Here is an 18290-nt window from a genome sequence, read left to right as displayed (position 1 = left end):
ACCCAATGTAAGACAGTTCATAATCATTTTAAGGAGCTACTTTCTCGTTTTCCTTCTCAAAGCTTGCTTATTAATTCAATGCTTTTCCAAAGGTCTGGGCCTTTGTCCTTTAACTGAGGAAAAAGTGGAAGTTTGAGTACCGCACTTTATCGGCAACCACTTAGGGTTTCTGTTTGTTTCCTCATTTACTTCCGTAGGGTATTATCCCTTAAACCCCGAATTCTTGTTTCAAAGAAAAGGGGAGGTATATCTGATCCTGTGAAACTCCTATCTCGTGATTGGAAAGATGATCAGATGCAAAAGTACTTCCTGAGCATGCATGAGAACCTAAGTTCAATCCCTAGAAACCACATCAAAGTGATGGGCACACTGAGATCTTAGCACTGGAAAGGCAGAGGCAGGCGGAACCCTAGGCTTGACGGACAGTCAACCAGCCTATCCTACTTGGTGGGATGCAGGCCAATGAGAGCCCCTTTTTAGAAAAACAAGGTGTATAAAACCAAAGGATATCCTTGGGCTTACACACACACACACACACACACACACACACACACACACACAGAGAGAGAGAGAGAGAGAGAGAGAGAGAGAGAGAGAGAGAGAGAGAGAGAGACACGAATGCACCCTTTCAGTTGATAAAATATAGTGGCCAAATATACAGGAGTCATAAATGACCAGGAATCTAAAAATAAGATTTAAGGTAACATATGTTTACTTATACCTTGTTTTAAAGAAGCTAAGTCAATACAAAAGCTGCCAAGGTGGCGGCAAAATGGCTCAGCCAGTAAAGGCAAGTGCCACCAAGACTGGTGACCTGAAATCCGACTCTGAGGCCCACAAGGAAGAAAGAGAAGACTGACTCTCAGCAAGCTATCCTCCGATCTTCACATTCAAACCCTGGTATATACCCTAACCTCGACTGAATAAATAAATGTAATTTTACAATTTTTAAAAAGTTCCCAAAAGTAGTACAGGGAAGTATAGACGAGGATAGTGGGTTTCACTGAAGTAAAGAATTCTTCATTACAAAGAACACACTAGAGGGTTTGACAGCAAAAAAAGTTAATAAGATTCATACACTCTGATCAGTCCTTACATAGCAATGTATCAAAGGCGTATTCTAAGTCCCTTCTACTGTATGCTCAATGTACTTCATGTACTCAAAAAAAAATTAAACTAGAGAAATAAAATGTATGGGAAGGCTGGAGAGGTGACTTGGAGGTTAAGAGTAGTAGCTGCTTTTCTAGAGGTCCTGAGTTCAATTCCCAGCAACCACATGGTGGCTGTAATGAGATCTGTGCCTCTTCTGGCGTGCAGGTGTACATCCAGGCTGGAGAAGAGCCTTACTGTGGCACATACTCTATTTGCACTGGTTACAGAGCAACAGTGCTCACAGGACCTCAAACAGAGAGATCTCTTAAGGAGACAGTACAGGAAAGGAAAACATCTCAGCTCAGAATTTACACAGATCCCAGGAAGCAAGATCTTCAGAAGAATCCATTAAAAAAAAACACCCAGAAGTTCTTCTTGGCTGAACCAATGCAAAGTATCTGCTTAACTTCTGTGGTACATAACTGTGACTACAGGGACCAGGGGTGTCAATCACTGGTTGAGAACTTGCCTAGCATTTGGGAGATTAGGGACTTAACTCCAGTACTGCAAATGAAACACAACAAAAACACAGCCAAGTGAACTGTACAGTGTATTTAACTGTAGGTTATCATTCTAATGTTATAAAATTCATTGGGATAGTCATAACACTATCAATCTTGTAGACATTCTGTTTAGTTGAAAAAGGTCTTAGGTCTAGCTTCACTTTTAGCAGAATACAAGAAAATTAAAGTAGTGCCTCTAACAGATTTAAGTTCAAATAGAGTATAAACTTCATCCCAGACTGGTAAGATGCCTCCGCAGGAAAGGGGGCTTGCTGCCAAGTCTGATGACCTGAGTTTGATTCCCAGGACCCACATGGTAGAAAAAGAGAACTGACTTCGGAAATTTGTCCTCTGACCTCCACATGTACACTATGACGCAAGGCTAACTTCTTAGCATGGCTGTACCTCTACCTGTAAGTTTTGTCCTCAAGACCTTCCTGAGGTTGGCGCCTACCTGCTATTCAACACTCAGAGCAGCCTTTCCTACTCAACCTAAAGCAGCAGTTCTTGTCTGAGGCAAAGTCTAACAGCTGTGAGCCTCAGGGCGCCTTGGGTGAGCCTGAAATGCAGAGACAACGAGCATCCCAGCACCCCACTTCTGCTTGTGTTGAGTCTTCTGCTGACCTACTACTGCCTGAGGGTGGAACATGGGAGAAATAACGTGTATGATGTGATGAAAAAGAACCGGCTACCACCAGGAAGGAGCCTTTCCTAAGTCACCACCAAAAGTGATGAGCATGGTAAATGCAGAGGATTTAACACAAGCTCAGAGAACTGACTCTGTCTGTAGAGACTCCTTAATTTTGTAAGCATATGCTCTGGATCAGAAAGCAGAAGTTATCAAGAAAAAAATCAGATGCAAATGTCAGCTCCTAGAGTCTTGAAGCCTGGTCTGCCCACAGCATAATATGCAAATCACTCAAATGATGCTTACTCACCAGGAAGCCAAGTGGGTGAATACAGGAGACCTAGGCTCTGCCTTTCCAAGGATGGAATTATAGGCATGTACAGCTGAGAAGCCACTATTTTTCATTTTATTTTATGTGTACAGATATTTTGCCTTCATGGACATCTGTGCACCACGTGCATGCCTGGTGCTCTCCAAGGCAAAAAAAGGGTATTGGATCTCCTAGAACTGGAGTTACCAACAGTTATGAGCCATTGTCTGGAGACTGGAAATCAGACTTGGGTCCTCTGGAAGAGCAGGCAGTGACCTTAACTACTGATCTGCCTCTCCAACCCTAAGAAGCCATTCTGAAAAGACCTCTACTAAGTCAGCAGCAGTGAAACCAGAGGCAAGCATCCCTCTCTCTGTAATTGTATCAAATATATTTTCAGTTCACTCTGGAAATCCATAGCAAGTGTCATCAGGCCTGGGGACTGCACAGAAACAGGTCTCACACCAATTCCAAAAGAGAGACTACATACTACATTTGTTCTTTTGGTCCTTCAAAAATTATTCTAATTGAAGAGGAGACTGTTTTTAATTGGTTTATACTGTACTTCATATTGTCATATCCAATTAGCCTATAGCACCAGATGCTTAGGAAGCAGAGGGAGGGGACCACAAGTTCAAGGTCTATCTGAGATGAAGGTTAAGGCAAGCCTAGGCAGCTTTCTGAAATTCAATCTCAAAAACAGAAAGGACAAAAGAAGGGAAGGCCAGAACATGGCTGAGTGGCTGAGTACGTGCCTAGCAAGTCCTAGTATGTCCTAGGTTCAGTTCCCGATGTCACAAAAGCAGGAATGACAAAGACAACGTATGAGATTTACAAGATGCAATGAAAAGACAGAGAAAAGGGAGAAGTTATTTAAGATACAGAAAATGTATTTGATAAAATTATAAGAGATATTTCCCATATATGGGGAAGAGATGGCTACCCAGATACAGGAAGTATTCAGAAACCAAGACAAACAGACAAGACCATGTGTGCTACAGTTCAAAATCATATTTACGAAAAAAAGAGAGTATTGAGGATCATAGGGGAAAATATCAAATCACATACAAAGGCAAATCCATTTGAATAACAGCAGATTTCCTCACTGAAAAAGCTAAAGGCCAGAAGGAAGGAATGGTCCATTTCAAGCTCTAAAAAACAATGGCCAACAATGGCCAACCTAGATTACTATATCCAGCAGAACTATTCTTCACAATTGGAAAGGGGGAAAAAAGCTTCCATGATGTGCTGGAGAGATGGCTCAGCGGTTAAGAGCATTGACTGCTCTTCCAGAGGTCCTGAATTCAATTCTCAGCAACCTCATGGTGGCTCACAACCATCTGTAATGGGATCCGATGCCCTCTTCTGGCGTGTCTGAAGATAGCAATAGTAGCTACTGGAAGGAATCCTACACACTGAAGAAGAAAAATAGCATTCATGAGACAGACATAGGGAACAATGAACTATACTGAAGCAGTAAGCAAGCAAATATAAGGAAAATATCAAACATAAAATCAACAAAATATCCGGGTAGTGGTGGCGCACGCCTTTAATCCTAACACTCAGGAGGCAGAGGCAGGCAAATCTTTCAGTCTAAGGCCAGCTTGGTCTACAAAGTGAGTTCCAGGACAATCAGAGCTTCACAGAAACCCTGTCTTGGAAAATGAAAGCAAAACAAATGAGTGCTGCTGAGAAAAGCCAGGAGACTGTTGTTGAGAAGTATGCCCAGTGCCACACTGTGGGCAAGGGTGGCAAGCACACACATGGCTAGACAAGTTTGCATGCTCTGTTTGGGTAGAAGGCTCCTCCAGCCAGTGCTTCTTTTACACAGTCGCCAACAAGAACAAAAGGGTCATCTGTTGCTCTATAGGGAACTGGTTACTCAGAAACAAGAAAAGCGCTGTGCTTGAGAAAGTTATTTTCTAAAATACAATGCATTGTAGCACAATCAAATTGTGCACATTATCAAAGCAACATTTCCCTGGAATTTAAGTTTGTAACACCCAGTCTCATCCTTTTTACCTACTTTTAAAAATGTTTATATCTCACTATGTGACCATATTTATAGAATTCTGGAATGTGTTGCTTGAACTGCATAAAGTTTTACAAAGAAGTGGAAATATTTGTTGTACTTTTTATTAAATTCTATAGATTTTAGAATAGATTATAAATTTATTTTTATTAAATATTTTGTAGTACGAAAAGAGGAAGAAATTCCTAGAATCGAATGAAAATACAACACACTAAAGCATAAGGACGTGACACACGCAGCCCCAAGCGGGAAGCTCCGGCTGCAGAGCCAACACGCTGACGCCGTTGCTTTGATCCCCAGGTTAACATCACTGGCACTCTCTGAGGTAAACAGAGTCAGATATAAATTATGCCATTTACTTTACACGGTAGATAATTTTCAGATTCAACTATTTTGGTCTGTGTGTCAAAGCTTCTTTCCTTTGAGTGCATGGCTTGTAAACTATTGTAATAAAATCAAAAAGGCACATTATAATCTTAGTTCAAGTATTAGGGAAATATTAGGTTAAAGAAATGGTATAATAATTTCCTAAGATTCTTCCAATAGATATATATGTTCTCATATCCTGAGCACATATTAAGTACTTAAAGACAACAACATGTAGACTCCTCCTGACAGGCTCCACATCTGAAGATTTAACCATTCACAACATAAAAATACTCACACAAAATATCTGTATCTACCATGTACTGACTTTATTTTGTCATTATTCAGCATAACAACTTACATAGAATTTACATTGTTTTAGGAATTATAAGTAATCTAGAATTATAAAAGAGGATATACGTAAGTTACATGAAAATACTACACAATTTTATGAAAAGGCGCTGAGCATGGTTTGGTATGTGTGCAGGGACATCCTAAAAGCAATCTTCTTAGAGACACAGATGGATGTGTACACTCACTACTGCCAGAATAAAAGGTAATTGGCCTATGCATATACCAAAAAACTCCAAGTCTACCTGTTACTCTTTACTTTTTCTCTCATTACACTTTGTTTACTTCACACTGGAGGAAGAGCAGGCACATTTCTAGAGAGCATCATGATTGACTGGCTAGACTTCACAATCAAATAAACCTAAGCCCACTGCTACAATTAACACTGTTCTAAACTAAATGAATAAAAGGCATTCTAATTTTCTTAATTAACAAAAAGCCTCTAATTAAAGTCAGTATGGAATTACATTGGAAAAAAAAAAACCCTAAAGAACAGCATATGTGAAGAGACCAGCTAGCTAAAGGGACTGTGCTAAGCATTGAGAAAGGAAATACATTTCTAGTAGAGGATATAATCAAAGCACTTATTTGATTATTTTTAAAAAAAAAAAAAAAAGAATGTGATTAACTCAGTGGTCTGGATAGTCTCTAATTACCAGTTTCTTTCTCCTCTTCCCCACTCAAAAACATAAGCCAGGTCACCTGAAGTCTAACTTAGCAGGCATCTGGAGCAGGAGCCAGATAGCTTTAAGAAAAACCGCACAGACATTAAAACCACCTGTTATAATGACTAGAGACTCCAAAGGTAAGCTGCACTGGTTCATGAATAATCAAGATCCAATTAAAAAATTGTTTGTGAGCTTAAGTTCAGAGATGGCACACCTGGTCTCTAGGAACAATACATTTGATACAGTTAACAGATTAGGATGGGGGTGGGGTGGGGGGGGTAAGGGGATAACATCTGAACTGTAAATAAAATATCCAATAAAAAAAATTAAGAAATAAAAGAGAGAGAGATTAGGATTTATCACCTCTCATACCAGAACAACTACACAGATAACAGGGTAGGAAAGGTTAGCTCTGCACTGGCTAACCTCGGCTCCTGCTCTTTGTGTCTCTACCATTGCCTGGGAGACTGCAATCACAACTGTCCGAATCTGCCCTTTTGAGAGAACTTAAAGGACCCTGTGGCTGCTTTTTAGACTCTGTCTATAACTGAAAACATCAAAATTTTCACATGATTCTACCTCTAAAAGTGATTTTAGGATTACCTCTGCAAACACTGTTAAATAAAAGTAAAATAAGTATATGGATTAAAAAAGAAGCAATGAAAATACATAGTTTATAAAGGGAAATTGAAGTTGGACCCACCTGTCCACTTTTCCCAAATTCCAGCTCTATTATAGCAACAGGGTTGTGTATTTGAGCTGAGTGCCGTGACTGAGACTTGCCATCAACTCTCCAGCTCAGTCCCCGAAGTCCGTTGTCCCAGCGGCTCTGGTTCATAAGGCTCTCTCGGATTTTTGTCTTGTGGCTCTTCCAAAACTTGGAGATGACTGCAGCTTGCTCACTGGTGATGCCACCTTGCTTTTTGGTTTGAGCTGTCAGGAATGCCTCTAACTGGTTGAAATCCATGTCTGCAGATGCAATAGACTATAAAGATAAAAGAAAAAGCAACATATTTGAACTTTGTAGATAATTAGAGAAAGCTAGCAGCCTAGCTACAGAAAATATTTTGATTGAACTTAATTGCTGAATATGCTTTCAAAAAGGGCCATTGAGTGCTTTGGTGGCTAGAATAGGTATGGTCCCCATAGATTCATGTATTTGAATCTTTGGCCCATAAGAATGAGACACTAAGGAGGTATGGCCTTGTTAGAGGAACTGTGTCACTCTGGGGGCAGGTTTTGAAGTCTCCTATGCTCAAGCTACACCCAGTGTGGCACGCAGTCTCCTTTGGTTGCCTGTGGATCAAGATGTAGAACTCTTGGCTCCTCCAGCACCATGCTTCCTGCCATGATTATAGTGGACTAAACCCCTGAACCTGTAAGCCAGCCCCAATTAAATGTTGTCCTTTATAAGAGTTGCCTTTGTCATACAGTCTCTTCATAGCAATGGAACCCTAGTGAAGACAAGTGACAAGACAAAATGAGCGATGATTATAAGGACAAATGCAAAAATACTCCCCTTTCAAATACCAGAAATTCTCTATAAAAAGCTAGAATATAACTTTAAATATCCAGTTTCAGGGACTGGAGAGATGGCTTAAAGATTAACAGTACTTGCTGTTCTTGCCAAGGCTCAGATTCAGTTCCCAGCATGTACATGGCAGCTCATAACTGTCCGTAACTCCAGATCTGGTGCCCCTTCTGACCTCCCCAGGCACCAGCATGCACAGGATGCACATAAATATACACAGGCAAATACAAATACATATAAAATAAATAAACCCAAGGTTTTAAATATATAGCTTCATATGGAGAAATAAAAATTATTCTAAACAATGAAACAAAAAAATTCAAAACTACAGTTCTCTGATAAAATCTTACATAATTCCTTATCAATAGGCCTGGTCTGACATGCCACTGTGGCACCATGAGCTGTCCATTAGAAGTACTGAGGCAGTGCTGTTAAATGGATGTCACTTCAGCTCTGCAGCCTGTCTCAATCGTGTAGCTCAGTACCACTGCTACTCTGACACTGTATACTAACTTACACTTTACTTACTTGCCATTGAAGCTGGGTTCTCCACTCTAGCATTCAAGAAAACACGGTAACTAATTGATTGATATTTTCTCAACACTGACACAATCTCCAGTCATCTAGGGAACCACAACTGAATTGAGAAAATGTCTCCATCAGATTGGCCTGTGGGCAGCCTGTGGGATAGTTTTCTTGACTGATGATAGACATAGGTGGGGTGGGGTGGGGTGGGGTGGGGTGGGGGGGGGTGGCCCCAGCCCCCAGCCTACTTGCAGAGTTCAACCCCTGAGTTGTCTCTCAGGGTCCTGGGTTGTCTAAGAAAGCAACTGGGTAAGTCAGGAGGAGAAGCCAGTAAGTGGCATTCCTCCATGGTCTCTGCTTCAGTTCCTGTGTACCTTGGCTTCCTTCCGTCCACTGATGACAGACTGAAACCTGCAAGCCAAATACACCCTTTCCTCCCTAGGTTTCTTACAGCCATGGTGTTTTGTCACAGCAACAGAAGCCAAACTAAGACACTAATTATATTAATTGTAAAATAAAGTATCTTAAGATTGCAGAGTCCTCTATGCTCAAAGAATTTTCACATCTATCAGTGCTTTCTAAAATTTATTTATTTTATGTATGTGAGTACACTGTTGCTCCCCCTTCAGACACACCAGAGGACATCAGATTCTGTTACAGATGGTTGTGAGCCATCATGTGGTTGCCTGGAATTGAACTCAGGACCTTTGGAAGAGCAGTCAGTTCTCTTAACTGCTGAGCCATCTCTCCAGCCCCCTATCACTTCTTTTCATTCATAAATTTTCATCGATTCTTTGTGAATTTCACATCATGCATCCCAATCACACTCATTCCCCAGTCCTTCCATACATAGCCTCCATCCTTGTAACCTTCCCCACAAAACAAAACAACTTGCCATGGAAGCTGCAGTGTGTCATGGTGTGTCACAAGTACACTCTTTTGTCCACACATCTTTACTTTCAAATGTTCATTGCAATGAGTCATTGGTCTGGTTTGAGGCCTCTGGCTTCTGCTATACAAATACTAGAATGTCACCAAGACATATAGTATATTCTGCTTCTGTCCTGAGTTACGGAGATCCTACAGCTTTGGTTCTGCAGGACCAGCCCCTTCACACAGTCCAGCAGCTCATAGATAGGGTAGATGCTGGGGTGGGCCAGCTCAAAGCCCTGGATCTGGGCCTAGGTGGTAGCTAAATTGATCAGCCTGACAGCTCTCCCACGCCCACACCACCAGAGCTGACTCTCCTGCTGGCCAGACAAGGCTTAGGGCCAGCTCTTCCATGCTCACTGGGGCCAGCTATCCAGAGCCAGCTCTCCCACGTTGCCCAGGCAAGGGGCAGGGGCAGGGCCAGCTTTCCCATGTGGGCAGGGCGCCACTGTGTGGTGGCAGATCAACATGACCTCAAGAGGCATGTCTTTGGTATTGTGGTCTTTGGTGGTAACACAGGCCATGACATCAACACAGACCCCTGCTGTGGCAGTGCCACAGATCCAGACATGACCCTGAGCAGGCAGCACAGGCTGAGACATCACCATGGCCTCAGGTGGCAGTGCAGGCCTCTCTCACATCAGGCTGTTCCTCATGCTAGCCTGTCTCCAGTTCTCTCTTCATAGTCACAAACTTCTTACCTTCTCTGTCTCTCCCATCTCTGCAACTACATACTTGCTCCTTGCAATGGCACCCATTGGGACCACACCGCCCAGGCTCTGTGGCCCGTGGCTGTCTTCAATCCAGCCCATGATGTACAGCTCAGACATCTATTACTTCTACTGAAACTCATCTTCTATTTTCCACTTCACAGACACCATGGTAGCAGAAACACTAAGTTTTACAGAAAACCACCATAAAAACTTTCCATAAAGACCAGCGAGCCAAAGAGTCCTAACTGTTGCGCCATGTTTCTCTGGTTGGTTGTCATAAGTGACTGCACACAGATACAGATACTGGCATCACTACTGCTGATGCTGATTAAAAAGTCAAACTGATTCTTTCTACTATCAATAATATAAAAAAGTCACCACCTAAGGATTAGCTACAAAGCTTTGTTCATATCCCTTGGAGAGTAAGTTTCATCTTTTAAAGATTTAGCTGTTTCAAGTGAGAAATATGCATTGTTAGAAGTCAGCCAACACAGGGCGGTGGTGGCACACGCCTTTAATCCCAGCACTTGGGAGGCAGAGGCAGGCGGATTTCTGAGTTCGAGGCCAGTCTGGTCCACAGAGTGAGTTCCAGGACAGTCAGGGCTACACAGAGAAACCCTGTCTCGGAAAAAAAAAAAAAAGAAGAAGTCAGCCAACTAGTTTAGTTTAATAATTTGCAGGAAAGTTGAAAAGGTGGTGTAGGTCAAACCACAGTGTGCCAAAACTCACAACACTGTTATCCACAGGCAACAAGGAGCCACCAAATGCTGGACATGTGGATAATTACGATGCAAAGCTAAATCTGAACACAGAAAACTAAATCTGAGGACAGAAGCAGCTGAGGTGAAGTGGGAATCCCTGAAGATTTCTTCCACACGCTGCTGTGCTCCCTTGGCCAGAGGCTGCTGGCAAGTACACCAAACTAGACAAGTTAGAGCACCTTCTGCTCTCTGTGAGCTAGGGTGGTCTAAGCCAACTTCCCACTTAGACAGGGGATAACAGTCTTGACTTTGGAGATCACCGTGTCAAAACAATGTGAGACTGGGAATGTGGACAGCGGAGTTCTTCAATTTTTGACACAAAGTTAGAAAGGGGAGGAGTAGAGAGATATATGGAAAGAAGAGTAGGGGTAGAAAGAAGAACATGAGCCCGGAAGACATGCCAGGTGCTCTCAGGACTGATATCTCTGCTCTATCACAGTCCCCAGGGCCCTGGTTCCTGTAGGTCTTCTTTCAGTTGGATAGGCTCTCTCAGCAACCTTCCAACTGCATGCACCAAAACATTCCATTACTTTTCTGTTACTTTGATTAAACACCATGACCAAAAGCAATTTATAAAAGGAAAAATTTGTTTCAGCTTATGGCTTGAGGGAAAACAGTCTATTGTGACTGGGAGATAGATCAATCAGCAGGAGCAAAAGGATGAAAGATAGCATCTCATTCGTAAGTACAAGGTACAGAATGTGAACTGGAAGTAAGGCAAAGCTACATACTCTCATAGCCTACCTCCAGCAACATGCTTCCTCCTGGAAAACTGCACCTCCTAAACCTTTCCAAATAGTACCACCAACTGGGTACATTTCTCATCCACACCACAGCTATTCAGGTAATTTATACCACAGTCCTATCAGTTGGACCCATAAGCTATCACTAAAATAGAGCACAAGCAGTGACAGCAAATGAGTGCAAAGGTAGGTAGTGCACAGGCTGAGACTGGCTACAGTCGCACAGGCAGGGGACAGCTATAGACTCGCAGGCAGGGGACAGCTAGAGATGTACTGTTTTTGATGTCTCTATTAACATAAAAATTGTGTGAAAGGGCTGGTGAGATAATTCAGTGGTAAAGAGCACTGGCTGTTCTTCTAGAGGTTCTGAGTTCAATTCCCAGCAACCATGTGGTGGATCATTATGATCTATGAAAGTATCTGATGCCATCTTCTGGGATGCAAATATATATGCAGATAAAGCATTCATACATTTTTTAAAAAGTAAAAAAATAAAAAGATAAAATAAAAATTCACTTCTAAAAAATTGTGTGGCAAACACCCAAACTTCCTGATAGATTATGTTTTACATTACACTTGAACACATTTACTGTCTATTTGCCATGTAATACATCCAAAATCTCTAGCTGGGACTCCCAATAGAAGTATTACTTTAAAGACTAGCCTGGTGGCTCATGACTATAATCTCAGCATTCAGGACGTAAAGTCAGGAGAATAGCCAAGACTAAATCTGGTCTGTTTATGCAAGTTCTAGGACAGGTAGAGCCACATGGCAAGTCCTCAGAGGGAGGAGGGAATTACTGAGCAGTAAATTATACTAGAATTGAGTTAAATATTCCTATTTTCTTGTTTTATGCCACAGAAGCTCTGTCCTATTTCCTCCTCATTCTACGAGATTTTACTCTGGGATGTGTGTAGTGATGCACTCCCATATGGACAGCCCAGGAGCAGCAGCAGGACCAACATCCTCAGCAACACAAGGAGTTCCGGGGCAGCGTGTCTTATTCTGACATAACTGTGTCTAGGACACAAAAGCTATTTTAGTTGAGTTTCATCAGTATCTTGAACTGCGGTCAATCCATCCATATCTTAACACAATTAAAAAATAAATGAGGAACTGACTTAGTATTGAATTAAAAGTTATGCATTCTCGTTAAATATCAGTTTTTTATTCAAGAAAGGCTCTAATCGGCTTCACTTCAGTTTTCTTCTCATTTTTAAATAAGTACAAATATAAAAAGGTGGTGGCACACGCCTTTGTCCCAGCACTCAGGAGGCAGAGGCAGGAAGAGACAGCCTGGTCTACAGAGTGAGTTCCAGGCAGCCAAGGCTACACAGAGAAACACTATCTTGAAAAACAAACAGCAAAGAACAAAAACAGAAATAATTCTCAGCTTATACAAGGACAGGAAGTATGGTCAATCCCTGCTCAAGAACATACCACAGAACAGGCTAACCCAAGTCTCACATGACTGCAGGGCCCCACCTGACACTGTATGAAGAAAGCAGTTTATAATGACCAGGGCCTAGAAATTAACTTTGTTTATATGAGAAAGTACCTTTGAACAGTTTTAGTAAACACTAAATTTTTCAGAAATGTGACTAAAATAACTTGTTCTTTGGCTAGCTTTCAACTTTATAAACAGGATGTTGAACATTTGGAAGAGTCATTGCTGAGTTTAAAGTGTATGAGCTGCCAATGCAACACAGCTGTATATTAAGTACATTTGTTGCTATATTGTCACAGTAATTCCACATATAGGTGCAACATGAACATATACATACAATAGTGCTTGAATAGTTACATCTTAAAGATTACTGTAGTTTCCTTTATTTTCATTTATTTATGCCATGCTGATTCGTTTTTAAAACATATAAACTATATTTTATATGTGCATATGTGTGCTGTGTGTATACATGTGCATGTGTGCGGTGTGTATGCACATGTGTGTGCTATGCGTGCATATGTGTGGTGTGTGTGCGCGCACGTATGTACTATGTAGGCATATGTGTGTTGTGTGTGCATGTGTGGTGTATGTGTGTGGTATGTGTGTGCACATGTGTAGTATGTGTGCGTGTGCCTATGTGTGGTATGTGTGCATGTGCATGCTGTGTGTGCATATATGTGGTGTGCGCACATGTATGGTGTGTGTGTGTGCACATGTGTTCTGTGTGTTGTACATATGTGTGGTGGGGGAACAATCATGCATGTCTGTGCACATAAATTCGGAAGCCAGGGGTCAGTGTTTTCCTTAATCAATTTCCATCTTCCTTTTGAGGCACAATGTCTCACTAACCCTGGAGCTCACTGCCTAGATCTGTATGTCACCATTACCACTTCCACACTGGAGTTACACAGGCATGCTGCTGTGCCTGGCTTTTTACATGGATGCTGGGAAACCAAATTCAGCTCCTCATACTTGATTACCAGGCACTTTCCAACCGAGTCATCGCCCCAGCTCCATATACTTACATAAGAATTATCTATAAGGAAATAAAACCAGTCTTAGGAAAAATGTTTACTATAAAAAGTAAACAGGGTCTTGAAAAAACAAAAAAAAAAAAAAAAAGTAAACAGGGGGCTGGACAGATGGTTCAGAAGTTAAGAGCCCTGGCTGCCCTTGCAGAGGATGGGGTTCAATTCCCAGCCACTGATACAGCAGTTCACTGTGACTTCAGTCTCAGGGGATCCAACGCCCTCCACTGGCCTCTCTGGGCACTGGCATGCAAATGGTGCACAGATATTACATGCAGACAAAACACACACATACATAAAAGACATAATAATAATAAAATTTTAAATGAATACAAGAATGGTCTCAGAACTACTATTCATATAGTATTCAGAACCACTATGTGAGTATTCAGGACTACTATTCTCTAGGCCCCTGTTTACTTTTTATAGCAAACATTTTTCTAAGTTCTGAGCATCAAGCAGAAGCTCAAAAAACCAGGCACATCTTCAGTACTTATTTGACACTAACCTGTTCACAAGTCCCATATCTGCATTCTCAAAGACAGTTCCTTTCTGGGTGCCCCTGTGCTGCTGTGGCTGTCGAACATATCCTTCAATCACCACCTCGCCTCATTAGCCTCTTGCTACTCATTCAAATATGTCTTCCCCAGGATCTTCTCCCCTAATAAGGTAACTGCCCCTGTCAGCTCTCCAAATGCCCTACTGTCCCTGTCACTGTACTTGCCTCAGCAGAATGAAGGGACCTGCTTGCATGTCTCTTTAACCCATTGATTCTACTCTATGAGACTAACAAACAAAAGACCAGTGTCCAAGATGTAGAAGCTTTCCACACTCAGCCAGAGCAGGCAAAATGGTCCAGTGAGACAAGCTAGGTGACCTGAGTTTGATCCCCAGAGTTCATACAAAACAAAGAGAACAAGCTCCACAAAGCTTTCTTCTGAGCTCTACAGGCATACCCTGCATCCACACACATCAGGCCCACATTGTCGCGTGCGTGCGTGCGTGCGTGCGTGCGTATTTTAATTGTATTAAAATTTAATTGTGTGTGTATTTTGTGCACATGAGTGTTTTGCTTGCACCACATTCATGCTGTACCCACCCCCCCAGGCCAGAAAAGAGCACCATATCCCCTGGAACTAGAGTTACAGGAAGTTGTATACCTCCATGTACCCTCAATTGAGAAAATCCCCTCACCAGACTGGTCTGAGGCAACGTTCTTGGATGGTGATTGATGTGGATGGGCCCAGCCAACTGTGGGTGGGGCCACCCCTAGGCTGGTGGTCTGGGGTGTATAGAAAAGCAAGCTGAGCAAGCCATGAGGAGCAAGCTAGTAATGAGATTCCTCTATGACCTCTTCATCAGTTCTGCCTTGCTTTCCTGCATTGACTTCCCTGCATGATGGACTATAAGATGAAACAAACCCTTTCTTCCCAAGTTGATTTGGTCATGGTGTTTATCACAGCCATAGTAAGGCAACATGCATTTATGAAATGTCACAATAACACTCATAGCTCTGCACAATTAATTAATTATGCATTAATAATAAAGAAAAGTTTTAAAAGTGGGGTGAGGCCACGAGGGACATCACTCAGTTGATCGAGTGCTTTCCTAACATGCATATTATAACCCTGGATTCAAAATTTGACACTTCAAAACAAATGTGGTGGTAGAAGCAGGACCTGTCTGTTATCCCAGCACCCAAGAAGCAGAGTCAGGAGGTTTGGAAGCTCAGGTTCCCTTCGCCCACATTAGTGATCTCAAGACCAGCAAGGTATACACAAGACAATGTCTCAAGAAGAACTAAAAAAGACCAAGAGTGCAGCACTGTGGCATGGCACAGCTTAACATCTATGAGGCCAGAGTTCAAATCCCTATGAGGGAATAAGAGAGAGGAGGGTGAGAAGGCCCTTTAAGGACTTTTTGACCTCCAAATTTGACCTCCTTAAGATGGTATAAAGGTCAGCAAGGCCTCTCCTCTCCACTTCTATTTCTCTTCATTTTGCCATTCTTTTCATGATCTCCCACTCACTGTGCTTCCCTCCTTTACTGAACCCTTTAATCTCCTAAATTAGCCATCCTACCCATATTCTATGAACCTCTGCCTAGAAATCCCAGCTGCTGTTCCTTCACCCCCATTCCTTGATGGTACCTGTGACGGTTTGTATATGCTTGGCCCAGGGAGTGGCACTATTAGAAGGTGTGGCCCTGTTAGATTAGGTGTGTCACTGTGGGTGTGGGCTTTAAGACCCTAATCCTAGCTGCCTGGAAGCCAATCTTCTAGCAGCCTTCAGATGAAGATGAAGAACTCTCAGTTCCTACTGCACCATGCCTGCCTGGATGATGCCATGTTCCTGCCTTGATGATAATGGACTGAATCTCGGAATCTGTAAGCCAGACCCAGTTAAGTGTTCTTATCAGAGTTCCCTTGGTCATGGTGTCTGTTCACAGCAGTAAAACCCTAACTAAGACAGTAACACTTAATCCAGGCCTTAATACACATCTTCTTTAGCTTGGTATAGTGGTTCAGCGCCTGGAAAGTTGAGGTAGGAGGATTAGGAGTTCGAGGCCAGCCTGGGCTATATAAGACTCTGACCTAATAAAACAAAACAAATATAGATTTTACTTTACAAAACATATCTTTCCTGAACCTTCAAACCTAGGATAGGGGTCTCTCTCTAGACTTTACAATAAATTAGTGGTGTTTACCATTAGTGTAGGATAACTGCCAGACCTACCTGGATCTTGCGGCAAAATATAAATGCTTTAAAAGGACTCAGTCAGTCATACAGGTGCACATCTTTAATCCCAGCACTCTGGAGGCAGAGGCAGATAGATCTCTGAATTCAAGGCCAGCCTGGTCTATAGAGTGAGTTCTAGGACAGTCAAGGCTACACAGAGCAACCCAATCTTGAAAAAATACAAAAGAGTGTAAGGACTCTGTCTCAATGTTTACTATTTAATCCTTATAGTCTAGCACACTGACTGACACATAGGTACCTGTGAACAACTATGAAAGACAAGAAGAAGATCAAAATCAGGAATATGGGAGTGATGAACAGATAAGTCTCATGGGATTGTTAGAGCAGTAAAACTATTCAGAGGAATTTTACAGATATGTCATTATGTCTGTCAAAACCCACAGAATGACCTGGAGTGGTGGTGCATGTCTTTAATCCCAGCACTCAGGAAGCAGAGTCAGATGGATCTCTATGAGTTGGAGGTCATCTTGGTTAACATAGCAAGTTCCAGGTCAGTCGAGATTACACTGAAAAAAACAAAACTAAACAGGAAACAAACCATAGAATAACCCCTAGGCTGTAGACCGTGATATGTAAAATGTTGGTTCATCCGCTATAACAAACACAGCATGTGGACTAGGATGTCACCAATGAGAAAGCCATAGGTAAGCTGTGGTATCTTAGGCATTGTTCATGTTGTAAATACACAGTCATGTTATAAATATTCATGGTAGCCTATACCCAAGTCATTCTCAACCTGCCATATGTTTGGATAAAATAGAACACATTGTTTAACATGACCAAATATAAAATTCTGTGACTATGTATAACAAAAACAAATACCATAAAGACTTCAAAAATGCCCTGGACTCTACCTAAAATCAATTCAAATATGAAATACTTCAACAGATCCACCCAACCTTTCTTTTATCATAACACTACAAAGCTGATGAAAATGAATCCTACATCCAGGTCACTCTCGCTCCCTCTACTTGCTGTCTACCTGGGATCACAGTTACAGTTATAATACATGTATAGTTTCAAACTACAGAGATATTTAAACACATAAAAATTCACATCTTAGGCACTCAAAATTAGACCCTATTCTGGATAAACATTGCTAGTGTTAAAAAAAAATTAAATAATTATTGCACACAATTAAGTAGTCTCTAAGACTCTAAGAAACAAGTCACCAAATCAAATATTAAGACCAATTCACATGCTATAAGGCCAGAATTCATAACAAGGTCTATCAAAAACTAAGGATGTGAGGCCATGACAATTATCTTTGCAAAAGTAGTAGAGCTGCTTTGGAAGATGGTTTGGCAGCTTCTCACAAAGTTGAATATTCCAACCACCCATTAAACCAATGCTTCCCTTAGCATTTGCCCAAATTAGTTGAAAATTCTGTCCACATACAATCTGCACAAGCATGCTTACAGAGGCCTTAATCTTAGTTACCAAAACTCACAAAGAACCAAGATGTCTTCCCTCCAGAGAGTGGAATGTGTTTATTCATTTGTTTAGTTTTTGTTCTTATTATTTTCATCCAGGCTTTCTAGTACTGAACTAAATCCCTAGCTCTCAAACAATGGAGTATTATCCAGTGCTAAAAAGAAATGGGTTATCATGTTAAAGACTACAGGGTGTCTATTACTAATTGAAGAAAACAGTCTGAAAACACTACATTCTGCATGACTCCAACTATTTGAACTTTCTGAGAAAAATAAAAGCAGGGAGACAAGAAAGAGATCAGTGGATGCTGTATGTGTGTGTGTATGTTTGTGTGTGTATGCGCACACGCACTCAGGCATATGAGAGAGAGAGAGAGAGAGAGAGAGAGAGAGAGAGAGAGAGAGAGAG

General features: G+C 41.7%; 1 protein-coding gene across 2 annotated transcripts in view; it reads right to left on the bottom strand.

The window, feature by feature from the left end:
- Positions 1-18290, bottom strand: part of Commd1 (copper metabolism domain containing 1) — a 98874-nt gene that overhangs the window by 56736 nt on the left and 23848 nt on the right. For both annotated transcript variants that reach the window (XM_028777621.1, XM_028777629.1), the window contains exon 2: positions 6714-6995. In XM_028777621.1, coding sequence (XP_028633454.1) covers positions 6714-6995 — 282 coding nt within the window. The remainder of the gene's footprint in view (positions 1-6713; positions 6996-18290) is intronic.

This window comes from Grammomys surdaster, unplaced genomic scaffold (genome assembly GCF_004785775.1).
Source record: "Grammomys surdaster isolate TR1022 unplaced genomic scaffold, NIH_TR_1.0 67, whole genome shotgun sequence".
Lineage (NCBI taxonomy): Eukaryota > Metazoa > Chordata > Mammalia > Rodentia > Muridae > Grammomys > Grammomys surdaster.
This window is presented reverse-complemented; position numbering and strand designations above follow the sequence as displayed.